Consider the following 18131-nt stretch of genomic DNA (forward strand, 5'->3'; position numbering starts at 1 on the left):
TAACCTTTGTGAAATCTGAGTAAGGGTATATAGGAATCCTTGTACTATTTCAAATTTTCTGTAATTCTGAGATTATCAATAATAAAGTTTTATTTTTTGAAGAGTGGATGAGAAACATGACAGAACCGTAACCTACATGAGTAAGCCATCTCTTTAACCCACACTTCCAACCTAAACCAATGCCGTTCTGTCTTAACGTTTCAAATCTAATATCTTCATTTCTACTTTCATTGTCCAACGTAATGCTCTTCTATCTACACTGCTGACATAGCTTTCTAATGAATTTTTAATTTTCCTTCAATCACTTTAGCCAGATTGATCTTTTCAAATCACAAATTTCATTACGTTATGCTGCTCCCCACCCAAATTCCTTTTGAAACATTTGGATTTTTTTTTTAAGCAACACATTGCAAACATAAGGGAGTATTCTTAACAGGACTCTTAAAGCCCTATCCACATAAGCCGGCTCCTGCCTGCTGGTGTTTGTTTCATCATACTGTCTTACTGTACACGATAGCTGTTCAGTTCCTGAATCTGTCCTGCTTCCTTTGAAAGCCATTGCACATGTGGTTCTTCCTTCCCTACCCCAGCTTTTGTCCGTATTTGAAATCAGTTCATCTGGGAAAGTCTTCCTAGAGCTCTTCCTAGCTCTCTATTTATAAACTGAGTCACACAGTGTACTTCTCTTTTCTATCACATTATAGTTACATCCTTTGAGGAACATCTGTAAACTACAAGGCCTGGGACCAAGCCTGCTTTTGCTTTTAGAATGGTGCTTGTCATGTAATTGGCTCCCTCTACAAACCTATCACTTGATTAAATAAAAAGGGAGAAGTAATGACAGGAGACAGGAGAAATGCTCTGTCAATGTGTGTTAGGAGGGACACCAGGAGAGGATTTGGGAGATCAAGAACTGAAGTTAAGATTTCGTTCACAAAGTTTGATACGCTTCTAGAACAAAAGTTGTGAACTGCTTGTAGATTTGTAGAGGGTGTCTTTTACTTAAAAAACAGTATGTTCTCATTAAAACAAGAGTGGACACTAACTTCTTGAAGCACATGTGCCAGGAACACATATTTTAAAATCTAGTGCTCACAATTCCAGTTACTTCTTAATAGACGTTGAGTTTAGGATTACTGCTGCCAACTTGTTTTCCATTTAACATCTTTCCCTTTTGGGGCGGGAGTGGTAGGAAATCTTGGGGACAACCTTAGGAATTCTGCCTATCATCTTCCCTGAGATATTTAAAGTCACTGTTTTCTTACATCTAGTTCCGCCCTGTAAATCTAATTTGCATTCCTTTGCAGTCATCTTTTTTTAATCCCTTCTAAAGTATACCTTCATCTGTGATGTGGTTATTTTTTTCATTTGCTGTTTGACATTCAAATGAGTTCTTTGAAATCTTACTGTTAAATTAGTATCACTGATTCTAGAATTTTTTAAGTATTTCCTCCCCTTCATGATGTTAACATGTTTTGATTTTTTCTTACCCCATACTGTGTATCACTCTATACTAACAAGTTGTACAAATCCTTTTCCAGACCCTTTATTTTGGTTTTCAACTGTATCCATTCTATTACTTAGCCCAGTTACTGAATTCTTGTTTCTTTAAAGTGATGGTCTTCCTAGTCTCCCCCAGCTGGAATCAAGCAATCTTCCCACTTCAGCCTCTTGAGTAGCTGGAATTACAGGTGCAAGCCACCACACCCAGCTCATTCATTAATATTTGAATGATTATACTTTGTTTCTGAGATTTTGCTAGAGGGGTCATTTGCCTGTTTCTCTTGGCAACATTAGTTGTTTTAAAGACTGTATTCTGGGTGGCGCCTGTGGCTTAAAGGAGAAGGGCACCAGCCCCATATACCAGAGGTGGTGAGTTAAAACCCAGCCCCAACCAAAAAAAAAAAGACAATCTTCTGTCAATGCTCCATTAACTGTTTCTTGAGATGGTTCTTCCACTTGTACTTACTCGTTTGCAGTGTTGGTATTCAGACTTTTGATTGTATGCTCATCATTAAGATTGTTCTACTACCACTGCTGTTTGTGGGAGCCATGTAATGGGTAGGGTAGATTTGTATTTTATTAAAGCCTTCAAAGCTGGGGTAGGCAGAAGTGCGACACCTGGACATTGCCTTCTCTCTCCATCTATTTCTCTGCCCAAAAGCTGATTCTGACAGCCTGGCTGAGATACTGGCATGTGTAGCCAAGATATCATTTGCTCCAGATATTGTCTTGCTCCCAGATTTCCTTTTCTCTCTGGGTCTAGAGCACCTGGATTGACCACAAACTTTTGTGCAGTACTTTGCCATGTGCTTCCTCTTCAAATTCCATGTTTCTGTCTCTCACTGATTTCTCACTAATTCTCCTTTATAAGTTCTTTTTTTAAAATTTGCAAATGTAGATATGTGTGTATCTGTGCAGTTCCTATGTATAAAAACTTTGTCGAAGGTGCTTTATCATCTTGAAACTAGCCTCCTGGTCACTGTTCATAAGGCCACGCCCTTAATTTCAGTGCCTGTGAGTTTGGTACTTCTGCCTACATTTTTTGTTTTTTCTAATATTCCTTTCCACATCTCCAACTCTTTAAAAAAATAAAAGAGCCAATTTGGTCATTGCATCAGTAGTGGAAATATGAAGTATAGGTAGACAATTTTCATGATGACAAAGGTAACATTTCCTGAACACTTTGTCAAATGTACTTCTATTATTACAAGAATTAACTCATTGGATCCTCACAACCCGAAGATAGCTGCTGTTACTCCTCTTTTACAGATGAGGTAACTGAGGCAGAAAGTAAAGCTGTATTAAATTCATTGTTTTGAAAAAGTGAAAGAACAGTACTAGTCATTGTCAGAAGTGGATGAAATCTGATTCTTGTTCTCAAGGAGTCCCAGTTTGTTGCGACCCTATTGAATCTTCCTTGGTCCTGAATTCTTTCCAGATTTAAGGGTAAGCAAGAAATTAAGGATTCAGATCACATTCACCCAAGATCTGAACCAATCCTCAGTCTATACATTTTGCAGTTGGAAGACTTTGAGAACAGACCACCTTTCCTTTTCAACCCCTTCAAAAAATGCAGTAGTATAGGAAATTGGGCACTTCCTGAGGATGTCTTGAATCCTGCTCAGGTATTTTTAGTTTGAGTTGTGTAATTTTGAACGGTTATTTTAAAATTCTGCACTGGTATAAATAAAAACAGATTAACATGTTCACTATGTGTTAAGGAACTAAAATTTGGTATTTCCTTCTCATTTTAGTACATAGCACTTCTCTAAATCAATGGAGAAATGGATATTCACCTACATGTAAACCTCAAATAAGGTCAGAGTCTTCTACACAACTGTTACAAGGAAGAAAGAAAAGACACTTGAGTGAAACAGCATTAGGTAGGTTAAAACGAAGACATGAACTAGTGCTAAATATTGAAAATAAAAAAATTCTGACCCTCAAAGAACTCGTCTCATGAGACTTTATAATCCAGTAGTCACTATATTACACAAAACATTAAATAAACATATTACATATGAACATTAAATAGGTTCTTCATGTAGTTAATTCAGAGTTTCTACTTTATGGCAATTATTTCCTTCCTGTATTTGCCGACTAGCTGTTTTCTACAAACTGTCCTCTGAACAGGTTTTAGTCTCCAAAGTTTATTCTTTTTAGTTTTGTGAGAAAGAGACTCACTCTGTCCTCTGGTGCCCTGGGTGGAGTGCTGTGGTGTCATAGCTCAAAGCAACTTCCAACTCTTGGATTCAAATGATCCTTCTACCGCCTCCCAAGTAGCTAGGACTACAGGTGCCCGCCACAACCCCCAGCTAATATTTTTATTTTTAATAGAGACTGGGTCTCACTGTGCTCAAGCTAGTCTCCAACTTGTGACCCCAAGCAGTTCTCCCACAGTGCTAGAGTTACAGGCATGAGTCACCACATTCAGCCCCAAAGTCGTATTCTGAACTCAAAATAGGCTAGTGAAGATGTTTGAGTCACTGGAGATTCCTCCAGATTTTGACAGCATCAACAAGATACAACTAACCACCTTGTTCAATTCTCCTTAGGAGCCTATAAATGCCAAGAGTTCAGAGATGACCAAGAGATATGTTTGGAAATTAGAACTCTTCTAGCAATACAGACTGAAATTTGTTGTGGAGGTTTGAAAAAGATGGTTGCCAATTATTGCTAATGATAAAAAAAACTGGCAAGATAAATTACAAACTAATTATATGCAAGATATACTAGACTATGATTATACACAATGGATTTAATACTTATCTCTAGTGTCTTTCTTTAGAAATCCCACCACAACAGACCAAGTCACTACTGACTTGATCACTACCTACCTGATCAATAATTTTCTGTAGCACAAAATTAACAAATTCCTACACTTTCCAGACATTTTGTTATGCTTTTTAGTGTTTCACTCTTAAGAAGAGATAACCAGACTGGGCACAGTGGCTCACAGCTATAATTCTAGCACTCTGGTAGGCTGAGGTGAGTGAATTGCTTGAAGTTAGGAGTTCAAGACCAGCCTGACCAAGAGGGAGACCCCGTCTCTACTAAAAACAGAAAAACTAGTTGGGTGTGGTCAAGCATGCCTGTAGTCACAGCTACTCAGGAGATTGCAACAAGATCACTTGAGACCAGGAGTCTAAGGTTGCTGTGAGCTATCAAGACACCATGGCACTCTATCAAGAGCAACATAGTGAGACTTTGTCTCAAAAAAAAAGATAACCAAGACTCACCTTGCATTTCCGGAACTTTCAGATGTACATACCCAAACATAGAAAGCTTTTTATTTTTTTCTTTTTTGAAACAGAGTCTTACTTTGTCACCTTGGGTAGGGTGCCATGGCATCATCATAGCTTACAGCAACCTCAAACTCTTGGGCTCAAGAGATCCTCTTACCTCAGGTTTTCTATTTTGTTACTAGAGATAGGTGTCACCTTGCTTAGGCTGGTCTCAAACTTCTGAGCTCAAGCAATCCACCCACCTCAGCCTCCTAAAGTGCTAGGATTATAGGCATGAGCCACCCTGCCCAGCCTAAAAGAAAGTCTCTTAAAAAGAAGTGCATTAGTAAGTATGGTGGCACACACCTATAATCTTAGCACTCTGGGAGGTCAAGGCAGGAGGACTACCTTGAAGCTCAGGAGTTCAAGACCAGCCTGAAACAAGAGCAAGACCCTGTCTCTACTAAAAAAACAAACAAAAAACAGAAAAATTAGCCAGGTTTTGCCTGTAGTCTCAGCTACTCTAGAGACTGAGGGAGGAGGATAGTTCAGTTGAGAGGTGGCTATGAGCTAGCCTGATTCTAAGGTGCTACACCTAGGACAACAGATTGAGACTCTATCTTAAAAAAGAAAAGAAAAAAGGATGCATTATGAAATAGTCATTATATTTGTAAGTAAGATGTAAAAAGAACTAAGTTCCATGAATTGACTAATTCTTTATATCTAACTTTGAGTTTGATGTCAATACGCAAATAAAACAAATGAAATGATAAACTACAAATAATCAGATAACTCCAAAAGTGTGGGAAATGGGGTGTAGTCTGTCACAAGCCAGTGTCATTTTAAGGAAAAAAAAAATCCTAGACTATAAAATAACTAGGAACAGTAACCAATTTCAATATGTGGATGCTGATTTGAAGAAACTATCCATAAAGAACATTTTTTTTAACAATTAGAGAAATATAAATATGGAATTAGTGTTAGATTTTCATTATACAGAAAAATATTGTTTCATAAGATATGCAGTAAAGTAAAATAAACAGGGCAGTAAATGTGTGAGTAAACAAATATATTAATTTACAATTATACATAGGGAAGAAGAACTTGGAGGAAATAGCTAATACCAATCAGTAAACTTCTAATCAGTGTCCTGAAAGAAAAGAAAAATTTCATCTACTAAACAGTGAACAGCAGAGAAGTACTTTTAGAAATTAGTACTCTGCCAAGCACAGTTTACATCTGTAATCCTAACACTTTGGAGGCTGAGGTGGAAGGATGGCTTGGGCCCAGAAGTTTGAGGTTACAGTGAACTCTGATTATACCATGAAACTCCAGCCTAGACAACAGAGGAAGACCTTATCTAAAGCAGAGCAAGACCCTATCTAAAAAAAAAGACAGAGAGAGAGAAAAGAAAAAAAGAAAGAAATTAGTACTTTAATAGTGATTTTTCAATAATCCTGCATGTTAGGCTGGGCGCAGTGGCTCATGGCTGTAATCCTAGCACTTTGGAAGGCAGAGGCAGGTGGATTGCCTGAGTAGTTCGAGACCAGCCTCAGCCAGAGCCAGACTCCGTCTCTAAATATAGCCAGGCGTTGTGGCTGGTGCCTGTGGTCACAGCTACTTGGAAGGCTGAGGCAAGGGGATCACTCGAGCCCAAGAATTTGAGGTTCTGTGATGCTATGGCTTCTGCTGAGGGCGACAAAGTGAGACTGTGTCTCAAAAAAAAATCCAGCATGTTTCAGAAGATTTAGTTAAGGACACATTACAGAAATTAGAAGTCAGATGTGAAAAATAAAACAGATAATAAGAAATTAAGATCAGTCCTGAAAGTTCAACTTTTCATTGAAGTCATAGAAAACAACAGAATTAAGAGGGGGGATGACCTTATAATACGATATATACTGTACAAAAACTGCCAAGGCCCCAGAAAATGGAAATACTCAAGGCAGGACTATGGTAAGGCCCCTCTCTTTTCATTTTCTTATTTTGTTATGTTTACTGAAACATGCATTAAAGAAAAGATAAGGAATCAATCACCATCACCTTATTAGAAAAACAATTCTATTACCAATTTGTGACATTCTCAATGGTTATTTCTATGGCAGGAGAAAGAACTAAATTTGAAGAATTTGCTTTTCAACACACAGAACCAGGATCCTATAACAACTCTACTGCTGTTTGTAATGTCAACATTATATCAAGAACCCAGAATTCATCATCACAAGTAGGTTTTTAGCATAATAAACTGTATGTAAAATCACCTGATTTTTAAAATAATTTCTAGATTTTTTTGTAAATCTATAACAGACGTATTTACTAGGATATTTATAATTAGCTTATTAAGAAAACAAATTTGATTAAGTACAACTTTTTAATAGGAGTCTAACAGTTCATTAATCTTTGGCTACAGCTCTTACTCTGAATTAAAAACTTAATCATGGCCATCTCTACTCTTCAACATATGAAGCTAAATATAGTTTTGCTAATAAGAATTTAAGACTTGTTGATTGTTTTTGTTTTTGTTTTTGTTTTTTTTGGTCATCTGGCCAGGGAGGAGAACAATCACAAGGTGAGAGGGTTTAGGAATGAACAATTGGAAGCTTGGAGGCCAGGAAAACACCGATGAAAGGTGTAACAACTATCTTTAGAAGGGCTTATCAAAAAAACTTTCATCACTGTTCCTAACAAAGAGTTTGTTAAACAATCATTTCAATGACATCAGAGTGCTTTATGTTAGTGTTTTTTGATAAAAGTTCTACATTTTAAGCCATTCTTATTTTCTATGGGCTTAAAAATAAGCTTGTATTGGCTCAGAGCCTGTGGCTTAAGTGGCTAAGGTGCCAGCCACGTACACCTGAACTGGCGGGCTCGTATCCAACCTGGGCCCACCAAACAATGACAGCTGCGACCAAAAAATAGCCAGGCATTGTGGCGAGCACCTGTGGTCCCAGCTACTAGGGAAACTGAGGCAAGAGAATCGCTTAAGCCCAGGAGTTGGAGGTTGCTGTGAGCAGTGATACCATGGCACTCTACCCAGGGCAATAGCTTGAGACTCTGTCTTGGAAAAAAAAAAAAAAGCTCATATATTTATGCTCATAAATACACATTACACACCTGTCAATAGTGTGTGGTTTGCTAATGAGAAAAACAAAGGATAGGAATATTTCTTAATTGTTTTTCTTAACATTTATAGTCAGATTTCATATTTATAAAAATTATATAACAGCTGTGCTACCATATTGTTTATCTAACTCATGAAAGGAGGATATCATCACAAGTAACCAGATAGAAGTATAAAATACTGATACTACTTAAACCTCAGACATTACTATGTCCTGTTTTACAGAATGCTGCACGACGGAGATTGAGAAGTGAGAGCTCTTATGACATAGATAACATTGTGATTCCCATGTCATTAGTAGCACCAGCTAAGTTAGAGAAACTCCAATATAAGGAAATACTTACTCCAAGGTGTGTATACTTACATCTTTTTATTTCTTTCTTCCTTTCTTCTTTAATAAAGTTAAATCTTCAAACTAGAATTTTAGTTAATAAAGGGAGGATGCTCCCCGGCCCCCAAACTTGTATAGCCACAGAGGGAAAATAGTGAAAGAAACCATTACATTACCTATGCTAAAGAAAAAGTGCCAGGCGATGCCTGTGGCTCAGTAAGTAGGGCACTGGCCCCATATACTGAGAATGACGAGTTCAAACCCAGCCCCAGCCACACTGCAACAAAAAAATAGTCAGGTGTTATGGCGGGCACTTGTAGTCCCAGCTACTCAGGAGGCTGAGGCAAGGGAATCGCTTAAGCCCAGGAGCTGGAGATGCTGGTGAGCTGTGTATCGCCACGCACTCTACCGAGGGTGATGAAGTGAGACTCTGTCTCTACAAAAAAAAAGTGAAAAAGTGCCAATTTTTAATTTTCCTAAGAATAAGGAATTACTAAACTTATTTGCTTTAGCATTCTTGGAGTCTTTTTTCATTCAGTGACATTTTGGTATCATTGGCACTAAAAGGTACTTCAATTGTACAAAAACTACAATAAAAAATTCTTGCCCTTAAAGATAAGAGGTGTGCACAAAGTTGCAAAAAGAATTTTAAAAAGCAAACGACTACCTTTGTATGGGGTAGTCACTGTGACAACAAAAATAAGATGTGACTGTATTCCAAGTCAGCAAAAAACACATTAAATAGAATGATGAGGTGGGTGGGTCTGGGCAGATAGCCATACAGGAAGGGGCAGGTGAAGAGGAAGTTCCCATAGGGAGACCACAACAAAGGCACACAGATGTAAGGCTTAGCCAGACGTAGAGGTTTTGTATAAGTTGACAAAAGAAGCTAAAAAGAAGTTAGACCCAGATTGCGGAGGTCCCTGATTGTCATATATGTCTGCATTCTCTTGGTACTCACTTAGCTCAATTTTTTAAGAGATGAAAGCAGTTTCTTAAGAATATGAATATAGTACCAAGAAGTAAAGATAGAAAAGGTTGGAAATAGACATAAGATGGGTGACAATGACATTTAATTCCTATTACCTGTATTCTGATTTCATTATTTATTTCGTAAAAGTTGAGACTGTCTCTAAAATAAAAAGAACTCTAATACTCCAGGAGGTATTATGAGAACTATAAAGAATGTCTTGATACTTTCTACATAAGGAATAACATTTGCAGTTATGATGCTCTGCAGCAAAATGTTTTTCAGCTTGCAGCAGAAGTTAAACACATGATGGAAGAGTTCTGTCGCCTGGCTATTTAATTATTGGTAGCTCAAAGGGGCCATGATAGGTCTTTTTGCATGGAAGAAATAAGAAAACACTACAAATCAAGAGCTATTCTCCTGTCTCACCCCCTTTTTTGGTTTAGCCAGTGTTGTATTAGCACAGCACTTACAGCCTTCATTCAAAGTCAGTTCATATGTATTATGCATAAAACGTAGCTCTGCAGAACACACAGCTCACTGTAAGGCCAAAAATAAAGCCTTATCTTCCGTTGTCCTATTTTTGCAACATAAATATTTCTTCTATTTAGCTGTACTTAGAGAATAAAACTGCTAAATTTGAACAAATAAACACTGTTTGAAACTTGTATCTCCAACAGCTGGAGGAAGGTTATTCTTCAGCCCCTGGACAAATGTAACCTAGGTGTGGAAGAGGTAAGTTGCCTTTTACTTAATGGCATTAATAAATATGAATATTTATAAAATACTTAATTTTATTTAATGGCATTAATAAATGAGTATTTTATTCATATTATGAGTTATGAAGCCTGCTTACTGTGACATCCAAGGAACTAAAGGCAAAAATAAACCCTTTAACTTCTGATTTTTTTCTTTACACTTATAAAAAGAAAGTTCTTCAACAAAGACATTAATTAAAAAATAACTTTTTGTGTAAATCTGACCACAAAGATAACAGATAATTAATTATAAAGGAATTTTTTAAGGCAAAACTAAAATATAACTGTCATTTCAGAATCTTAGGGCCAATTTGCTTTGAATTTGGAAAATTTCAGACTATAGAAAAGTAATTGATATAAAGGCTAGGACAGTTCTTGTAACATTAATGAAACATTAATGTTTTTGTAATGAAATGTTCATAACTGGGGTCAATTCTAAAAACAGCCTCACACTGTATCAGATCAGGCTGTCTGACCAAATTATGAAAAACTTGTTTTTTCAGGCGCATCACCCGTAGCACAGTGGTTACGGCGCCAGCCACATACACTGAATTTGGCGGGTTTGAGAACCCAGCCTGGTCCAGCTAAACAACAATGGCAACTGCAACAAAATATAGCCGGGCATTGTGGCAGGCACCTGTAGTCCCAGCTACTCGGAAGGCTGAGGCAAGAGAATTGCTTAAGCCCAAGAGTTTGAGGTTGCTGTGAGGTGTGATGCCACAGCACTCTACAAAAAACCCCCAAAAACTTGTTTTTTCAGATTTTGGAATTACAGGCCTGTAGGCCTTTATGGGTAAAATTACATCAAGACAAGAGTGATTATAGAGAAAAATACTTTATAACTAAACAAATTAAAAGGTGATGGCCTCTTGAAGCAGTATTATGTTGAAGACGTTGGATTTTTGTCAAGTCACAACATTTCTATCCCTGGTGCTCATGTTTTTCACCTACTAAAAGTTACCTTTTAATGCCTTTCTTCTTCTAATGTATTCTTCCTTACTTCTGAATGATCCTAGCCAGAAATTCCAAATTCTTAATATAAGCAAAGTAGTTTTCCAGGTTAGAATTCCAGGGAAATCATTTGATAAATTAATTCTGACTTAACTCAAATAATCAGTTGTAGTTTCCTTTGCTATTAAAATGTACCGAGAACAGTGTGTGTTCCATAATGGACAACCAATGAAAACTATAGAAAACATGAAGCCTTATGACTTTGTAAGCTTTGTGGCAAATGCAAAGTACTGTGAACCCATTTATAATCTACCTAAATGTGTATCTCCAAACACGAACCAATAGTGAAAAAGTTTTCAAGCAAGTTTTTGACTACCATTTTTTCAGAAATCTGAAGCTCATCTGTTTTCTCAACTTATACAGATTGTATCTATTTTAGGGTTTGCTTCCTACTATTCTCTGGATGAGGAATTATTTGAAACTTATTTTCATGTTTTAAAATGTTTTTGATTAAAGCAAAAATATTTCTAATCACAGATAGAAGATCTTTCTGATGACATCTTCACCCTAAGACACAAAAAATACGAAGAGAGAGAGCAAGCCAGGTGGTCATTATGGGAGCAAAGCAAGTGGCACAGAAGAAACAACAGGCAAGTGCTACAAATTTAAATTACAAACCCAGGGAATCCACGTGGAATGAACAAAAATTCTAAATGAATTCTAGGGGAAGACCACTAAAAAGGAAAACATAATGATGCAACACCAGCTATTTGTGTACTAGAAATAAAACACTACATATATTGACTATATATTCAAAATATATTTGGGCTATATACAAAATGATGAAATGAGTTTCTGTATTCTATCTACATTCTATTTCTTGTAATCATTGTCAGGTTCAGTAGATTTAAATAACAAATAATATGAAAATTCTCTCTATAAATAAAGTAGATCATTTCAGTCTACTCTAATAGTGGACCTAATACTGGGAAATGGAAATCTGGGTAGTCCATTTTAACATAACTACTTAAAAAATATGTTTTTCCTTATAAAAAACAATTTCTCAAGAAACCTATCCAATCTAAGAAACAAACAGTCCAAACTAGTTTTAAAAATACAAATAGGCTTTTCTGTAGGCAGATAGGTGGATTTAGGAAAAACAAGAACAACAAAAACCCAAAAAGGCTTTGAGCAATGGGAGAATAAATCATAGACATAATTAATAATTATAAATATTGAGAAAATCCCTGGTAATTTGTATTTACATCTGATTTTTAATATGGACAAAATTCACAAAGCAAGATCATGTGAAGTCTGATACTCATCTTTAGTTAAAGAGCATCTCATTTAATTAGTATTGTTAAAATACATCTCTCTGTATAGGTCTCAGATTTGCTGTAGGCCTTGTTCTAAGAGTTCTAACACAATGAGATTCTATAATTCCCATCCTTTTCCACATTTCAAAGATAAAACTTTCTTAAAGTACACACAGAAATATGAATTAGGTCTTTCATGGATGACATTAAAAAGCCCACTATTATAATTTGGCAAAATATTCCAAAACTTACTATTTTAATCTTTTGAGGCATGAAAATAATGGCATTAGAAAGTTCATCTGATGAATTTTTGAACAATATTTTATGTTTAAAGAAAAGCTATCAAGTTTAGCTGACTTAGTGATACCTGGGATTTGTTCATAAAATGTTAAGACCTCAAAAAATAACAAGTAATGATATATTTTCTTGATTTTCTTCCTAGAGCTTACAGTAAAAATGTTGAAGGACAGGACTTACTTTTGAAAGAATACCCTAATTACTTGAGTAGCAGTCAGCACTGTGCTGCTGAAAGTCCTCCTGAGCTTCTTTCAGAGAACTATGATCTGTGCACACACAGTTCACCTTCTTTAAATCAAAGTCAAGAAATCAAAGTAAGTATAATACGTATCATTTCTTAAATCTTAAATTTCTTTTACTTGCCTTCTAACCTTTGTTTTTACTTGTTTGTATAAACTGCTTATTACAAATTGTTCACTACATAAATTCAGTAAAGACAATCAGTAGAGAATGGCAGGTAAGAATCAAGGTCTGTATTCCAGCATTCTAGTTCTGTCACTAACTACACTGAATTATCTTTTTGTCTAACACTATCAGCACCAACTTCTACCTATTCACGTATCTGTTAGGGAATGGGGATACTATCAAAGTTCCATTACAAAACAAATCTAATTAATGAAGAATAGAACCTGATACACAATGTCAGTAAGATTTTTGCTTGTCTCCCCATTGATCCAGTGCCTACCTCAAGGGGAGTGTTTTCTAACACTGCATCCATTAAGTCCATGCACTTGTCTTCATAAATAGGAGTTGAAAAAGAAGAACCAGATCTAGAATGGAGAGAGGAGAGACTACAGAAGTTAATAAGTTACAGAAAACTTAGGAAAAAAAATCAATAGGTATCTGTAATAACGATAGGATAAATGAAGACAGTGAAGTAGAAGCAGATCAAACTTTCAAAGAGTCTTAAGGGGGCTTTCCCAAAGTGCTCTTGGGCTGAAAATGTAGACCAGTCCCTACAGCAGCATTTCCTCTTCTTGGCAGAGGCAAAGTAAAGAAATAATTACTAAAGGTCACTAAACAGTTCCCAAAAGACCAGAACAGTTATTACAAAATTGGAATTTACATATTACATGATAAGATGAATTTAAACAAAACAAATTAGTTGAAACTTAACTGAAAATGTTTCCCCTTTCAGTCTTTATGGTGGGAACGACGGGCTTTTCCATTGAAGGATGAAGATGCAGCAGCCTTATTATGCCAAGATGAAAACAAGGATCAGATTGAAATGTCAAGCACAGTTTCTCACGGTGAAATCTTCTGTACCAGTGTTTTAGAGAATGGCCACCACCCCAAAAAACAGTCAGATAGAATGGAAGAGTTCAAAACCTTTGGTCTAGGACTTACTAATGTTAAAAAAAACAGGTGACAGGGAACAGGTTAAGCAAACTACGTAAATGAAGGAAAGACAGGAGGAAAGGAAAAGCCCTGTTCTGGATGCCTGGGCCCTGTGGTCATGATTCCAGAATAAGAGCATGTGTTGCATGTGTCAGTCTTTTATGCTGTTCATGAAACAAGCAAGATAAGTCTCTCTTTCATTCTTGAACCACAACAGTAACTAGCTTTTCATCTGCAGACAAGTGCTAGTCATTTGTGTTTACCATGCAAATTACGAGCACCATGATGTTAACTGTTGCAATTGATGTGAAATCACATTATTGGGTAATTTTTAAGACTATACACTCACACATACACGTACTTACACACACACACACCCCTGTGTGTCAAATAACGATTTGATACACGTAGTTATTAATTAAAATTGCCTCAGAAATTATTAGCGTATACAAATATGTATCTATAAAACATACACAAATATGCACACATATACCTATGTAGTTTTAATAAAACACTGACAATGACCCACTCCACTTGGAAATGCATGTATGAACTACCCTGAAGTAAACTAGTGTAAGCTACAGTATAGAAAAAGCACGGGTTTCCCCTGATAAAAAGACATCTAAATCTTGAATACAGACAGAAGTTTCTTGTTTTTTCTTAAACATGTTTAACCAATAACAGAAATTACTTATGGAACTTCTTAATACCAGATAACACAATACTCCTTTATTCAAAAAAAATCACTGATACCCTTTGGACTAACCACAGGCTATACTCTGTTCATTCCTAACAGAATGAGAAAGTAAATGACAATTAAATGAGCACCAAACAAGAAAGTCCTATAAAGTTTTTAAAAAGTGGCTGTATTTCTAGCTAATGTGGTCATTCCTTGATATCACTTACCCTATTCACATAAGCACCTTTCATCCTTGCATCCTAGATTGAGGATTAAAATTTTTCAAAGGACAGTGCTTCAATATTGGATACTGAAGAGTGTACATTAAGGAAAATTCTTTTATAAGTGACTGTGCCATTTTTTTCTATGTGAAGTTCAGGACAATTTATCTAAATCAATTTTGTCATGTAAAAAAGGTTATTCAAGTGGTAGTACCCATATAACTGAAAATCGTGGCCATTTGGCTTCGTCTATGCAGTTTGACACTAAAGTTTTGGCCAGGGATTAGGAAATGATACTGGTCCCTCTAAAGGGGAAAAATTCAAATTCAATGCTGACAAACTTGCTTGTAGTTTTGCTGTACATTTATTTTTAAAGAAAAAGAAAACAAAAGCCAGACAAATTCAAATTGTCCAGGCAAATATACAAATCTTTGTCATGTCTGATAATTATAATCTTCTATGTAAGTTTTTTAATTAAAGTTATTTCTATATGCCTTGTGTTGTCTGATTCAATAAATGTCACCCATTAACCTTTCCTAACCCAAAACAATAAACGTTAAGAAATACATTTTAACCTTGTAGGAAAAAATGCAAGCAAGCTGTATTCTATGTTTACATGTTAGCATTCTTATTTTTGAAACCTTATTTCTCAAAACTCGTAATAGTTGCAGTTCTTTAATCATACTGGTCCTATTACTTCTGGTCATTATTTATTATATAGCAAGAGTATTGACAAGAAATGCTAGTAGCTGACACATGTGAATAGTCTCTGTATAATTTTGAATACAGTTATAAATATTTAGTTGATAGATTATCTCTGTACCCTGTCACCTTTTAGCCTACCTGGTCTTTCTTGGAATAAAATACATATCCTTGGTCAAGATCCATAGTTCCAGAATATTCTCAGCCATCTGGTTCCGCTATATGGTAAAGTTAGACTGGAAATAAGACAGTATTAAATAAAAACAAGCTTCTTTTGCTTAACCCATTTTCCATGGGTTCTAAATATAAAGGGTACAGACCAGAAATTCTATGCCAGTAGGATCTTTTCCATGCTACCATCCTATTTCTCAGCTTTAGTTTCTTCATTTTTAAAATGGGGACTAAATACCTGCCCTAGTACCACTTATAGGAGTGACTTATAGATTTAATGAGCAAGTATCGTTAAGTATTTTATAACCCACAAAACATAAACTCATATAAATAATGCTAGCCACTTTGTACTGAGCATATTCTAAATTCTAGAAATAGTAGTACGAGAAGTTTTACATACATAATGTTACCTCTTTCAATCCTCAACACAACTTTGCAGTGTTATAATTATATTCACTACTCACTGTGTGTAGTGAGGTAAGAAAAGCACAAGCAAGTTTGGGTGATTTGTTAAGGTCAAACAGCTAGTGAGGAGAAGAGTCAGGATTCAATCAGATAATACTTCCAAATACAAGCTTGAGTTTTCTCCTTTCTACTTAGAGCTAACCCAACAGCATTATTTAAGAATGATGGGTAAGGTTAAGAAAACCAGGAGTAAGGAATCATCAAATAACTTGCTTTGACAAAGAAAACCTCCTGATAAAAATCTATGCTTGTATTTTAAAACCCCAAGGCTTCACATATATTTTATCCTTTTTACAAATCAAATATAAGGTGAAAAATGTTTCTTATGAAAAAATATGTATGGTATGCCATTGCACTCAAGCTTACATTTTTAAATTCCATTCTACTTTTATCAGGCATATAAACAAATCACAAATAACATGAAATAGGGAAAACATAAGGATTTCCTTTGCATTTGGAAAACAGCTGAGAAACAGAAAATTTTTCATAGAAATACAAAGAATGTTTTCATAGTAGCTAATATGCCCGTGTGAGGCAGTAAGACATATTTCTATTTCCTTAATACAACTGTATTTTTACTCTCTATAAAAATCAAGTCTCCCAGTAAAAACTGAGTATTTCACCACCCTAATCTTTAAACTGCATCACTAAAAATGAGTTATACACACCAACTGCTAACCTCTTAAAACATTCTGCACAATAGATTTTAATCACTGGAATGAATAATTGTTTCAAAAGCTGTACTGCCTGAAATATGATTTGGTAGTCAATATTCCTGTTTTCCAGTAAAAAGGAGATTTCATGAGCAGAAACACTGAGCTTGTGGTTTCATCGATCAAGAGAACGTTTCTGAGCAGCTTCTGAGCAAACATTTCTTAATAGGTTGATCACAGATCTGGGGTCTTCACTCCTCATAATGGCACTGCCAGACACAATCATGTTAGCTCCTGCCTGGAAGAAGTAAACACTTAGATTAAGCCTCAAAGAAAGATGCAGAAGAGCCTAAAACAAAACCCCTGCACTAGAGTTTCTATTCCTGCATCTGTTAACACCTTAACTGCACAAAAGCTGCTCTGAGATGAGTGGACTTAAGCAATTCAGTTCAATGAGGAAGCTGAAATGTTCACAAATGAAGACATGAAATTACTTTTTAATGTGTCCATGAAATCAATGAATTTTGGTAAACCAACTTTAAAGAAGCTACATAGTATCTCTGCAGATATTTAGATAAGGTTTAAAACCCTTTACTCCTCAATTCCATTAAGGTTCTTTCCTGTATATACTAATGCCCCCACAGCTACTAAAAAAACTTTTAATCTTTGAATTATTTATACAAATTAGTATAAGGATGATTATTGCTAAAATGCGGATTTATCCATAAACTATGGCAACATTAAATTTAAGTAATCTCATTTTTTGCCAGTAAAATATAGAATATCTCTGTATGTACTTTGTTGCATTCCGGAATGGTTTTAGGTGGCTTAAAAATGATTTAAAATGATCCTTTAAAATGTGGAAGCAAAGAAATCAAAAAGAAAGTTATTAAGATGGGTCCAAATTTAGTTCTGAGAGTCCTAGGATTTGACTTGAGGATGGAAACCCAGTCTGCTATGAGACTCACTGCTAGCAGACACTGAGAGAAGGAAAGAAAAGAACAGCAGGCTGAGGAAAAGTTCTCCAGTGAAACACTGTCACTCTATGGCAGAGTATTATACTGCCAGCAGTCCTCAGACAAATTAGAAGAATGAGTTTTATGGGGTTGACCTTTAATATGTCTCTTTATTTAAGTAAGAATAGTACAGGGCAAAGCACAATTAACCTGAAGGAATCAAAGGACCTATGCTCACTGATCTAGCCAGCCCCACCTACATAAATATTTATTACTGCCGAACTTTTGACAGGTACATACCAAGCAAAAAAGTACAACCGCTACAAAAGAACCTGGAAGTGCAGATACACCATACTGCTGACTATAAGCTGGTCATGTAAGCTTTAATCGCTTGTGTTGCTACCAGAAGGGCAGGCATCCTCATGAGCCCAACCAAGCTAGACTAGCTGAGAGAAGGAAAAAAAGAAAAACTTAC

General features: G+C 35.9%; 2 protein-coding genes across 5 annotated transcripts in view; one reads left to right on the plus strand and one right to left on the minus strand.

The window, feature by feature from the left end:
* The window catches only part of KANSL1L (KAT8 regulatory NSL complex subunit 1 like), a 140751-nt gene extending 125550 nt beyond the window's left edge, over positions 1-15201 (plus strand). Inside the window, exons 9-15 of the mRNA XM_023510278.1 lie at positions 3258-3386; positions 6833-6951; positions 8074-8198; positions 9830-9884; positions 11396-11508; positions 12617-12785; positions 13610-15201. Coding sequence (XP_023366046.1) covers positions 3258-3386; positions 6833-6951; positions 8074-8198; positions 9830-9884; positions 11396-11508; positions 12617-12785; positions 13610-13840 — 941 coding nt within the window. The 3' untranslated portion in view covers positions 13841-15201. The remainder of the gene's footprint in view (positions 1-3257; positions 3387-6832; positions 6952-8073; positions 8199-9829; positions 9885-11395; positions 11509-12616; positions 12786-13609) is intronic.
* A 1535-nt stretch (positions 15202-16736) lies between these two features.
* Positions 16737-18131, minus strand: part of RPE (ribulose-5-phosphate-3-epimerase) — a 13969-nt gene continuing 12574 nt past the window's right edge. For all 4 annotated transcript variants that reach the window (XM_003784984.2, XM_023510276.1, XM_023510277.1 and 1 more), the window contains one exon: positions 16737-16998. In XM_003784984.2, the coding sequence (XP_003785032.1) occupies positions 16876-16998 (123 nt within the window). In that variant the 3' untranslated portion in view covers positions 16737-16875. The remainder of the gene's footprint in view (positions 16999-18131) is intronic.

This window comes from Otolemur garnettii, unplaced genomic scaffold, assembly GCF_000181295.1.
Source record: "Otolemur garnettii isolate 467f Iridium unplaced genomic scaffold, OtoGar3 scaffold00013, whole genome shotgun sequence".
Taxonomy (NCBI): domain Eukaryota; kingdom Metazoa; phylum Chordata; class Mammalia; order Primates; family Galagidae; genus Otolemur; species Otolemur garnettii.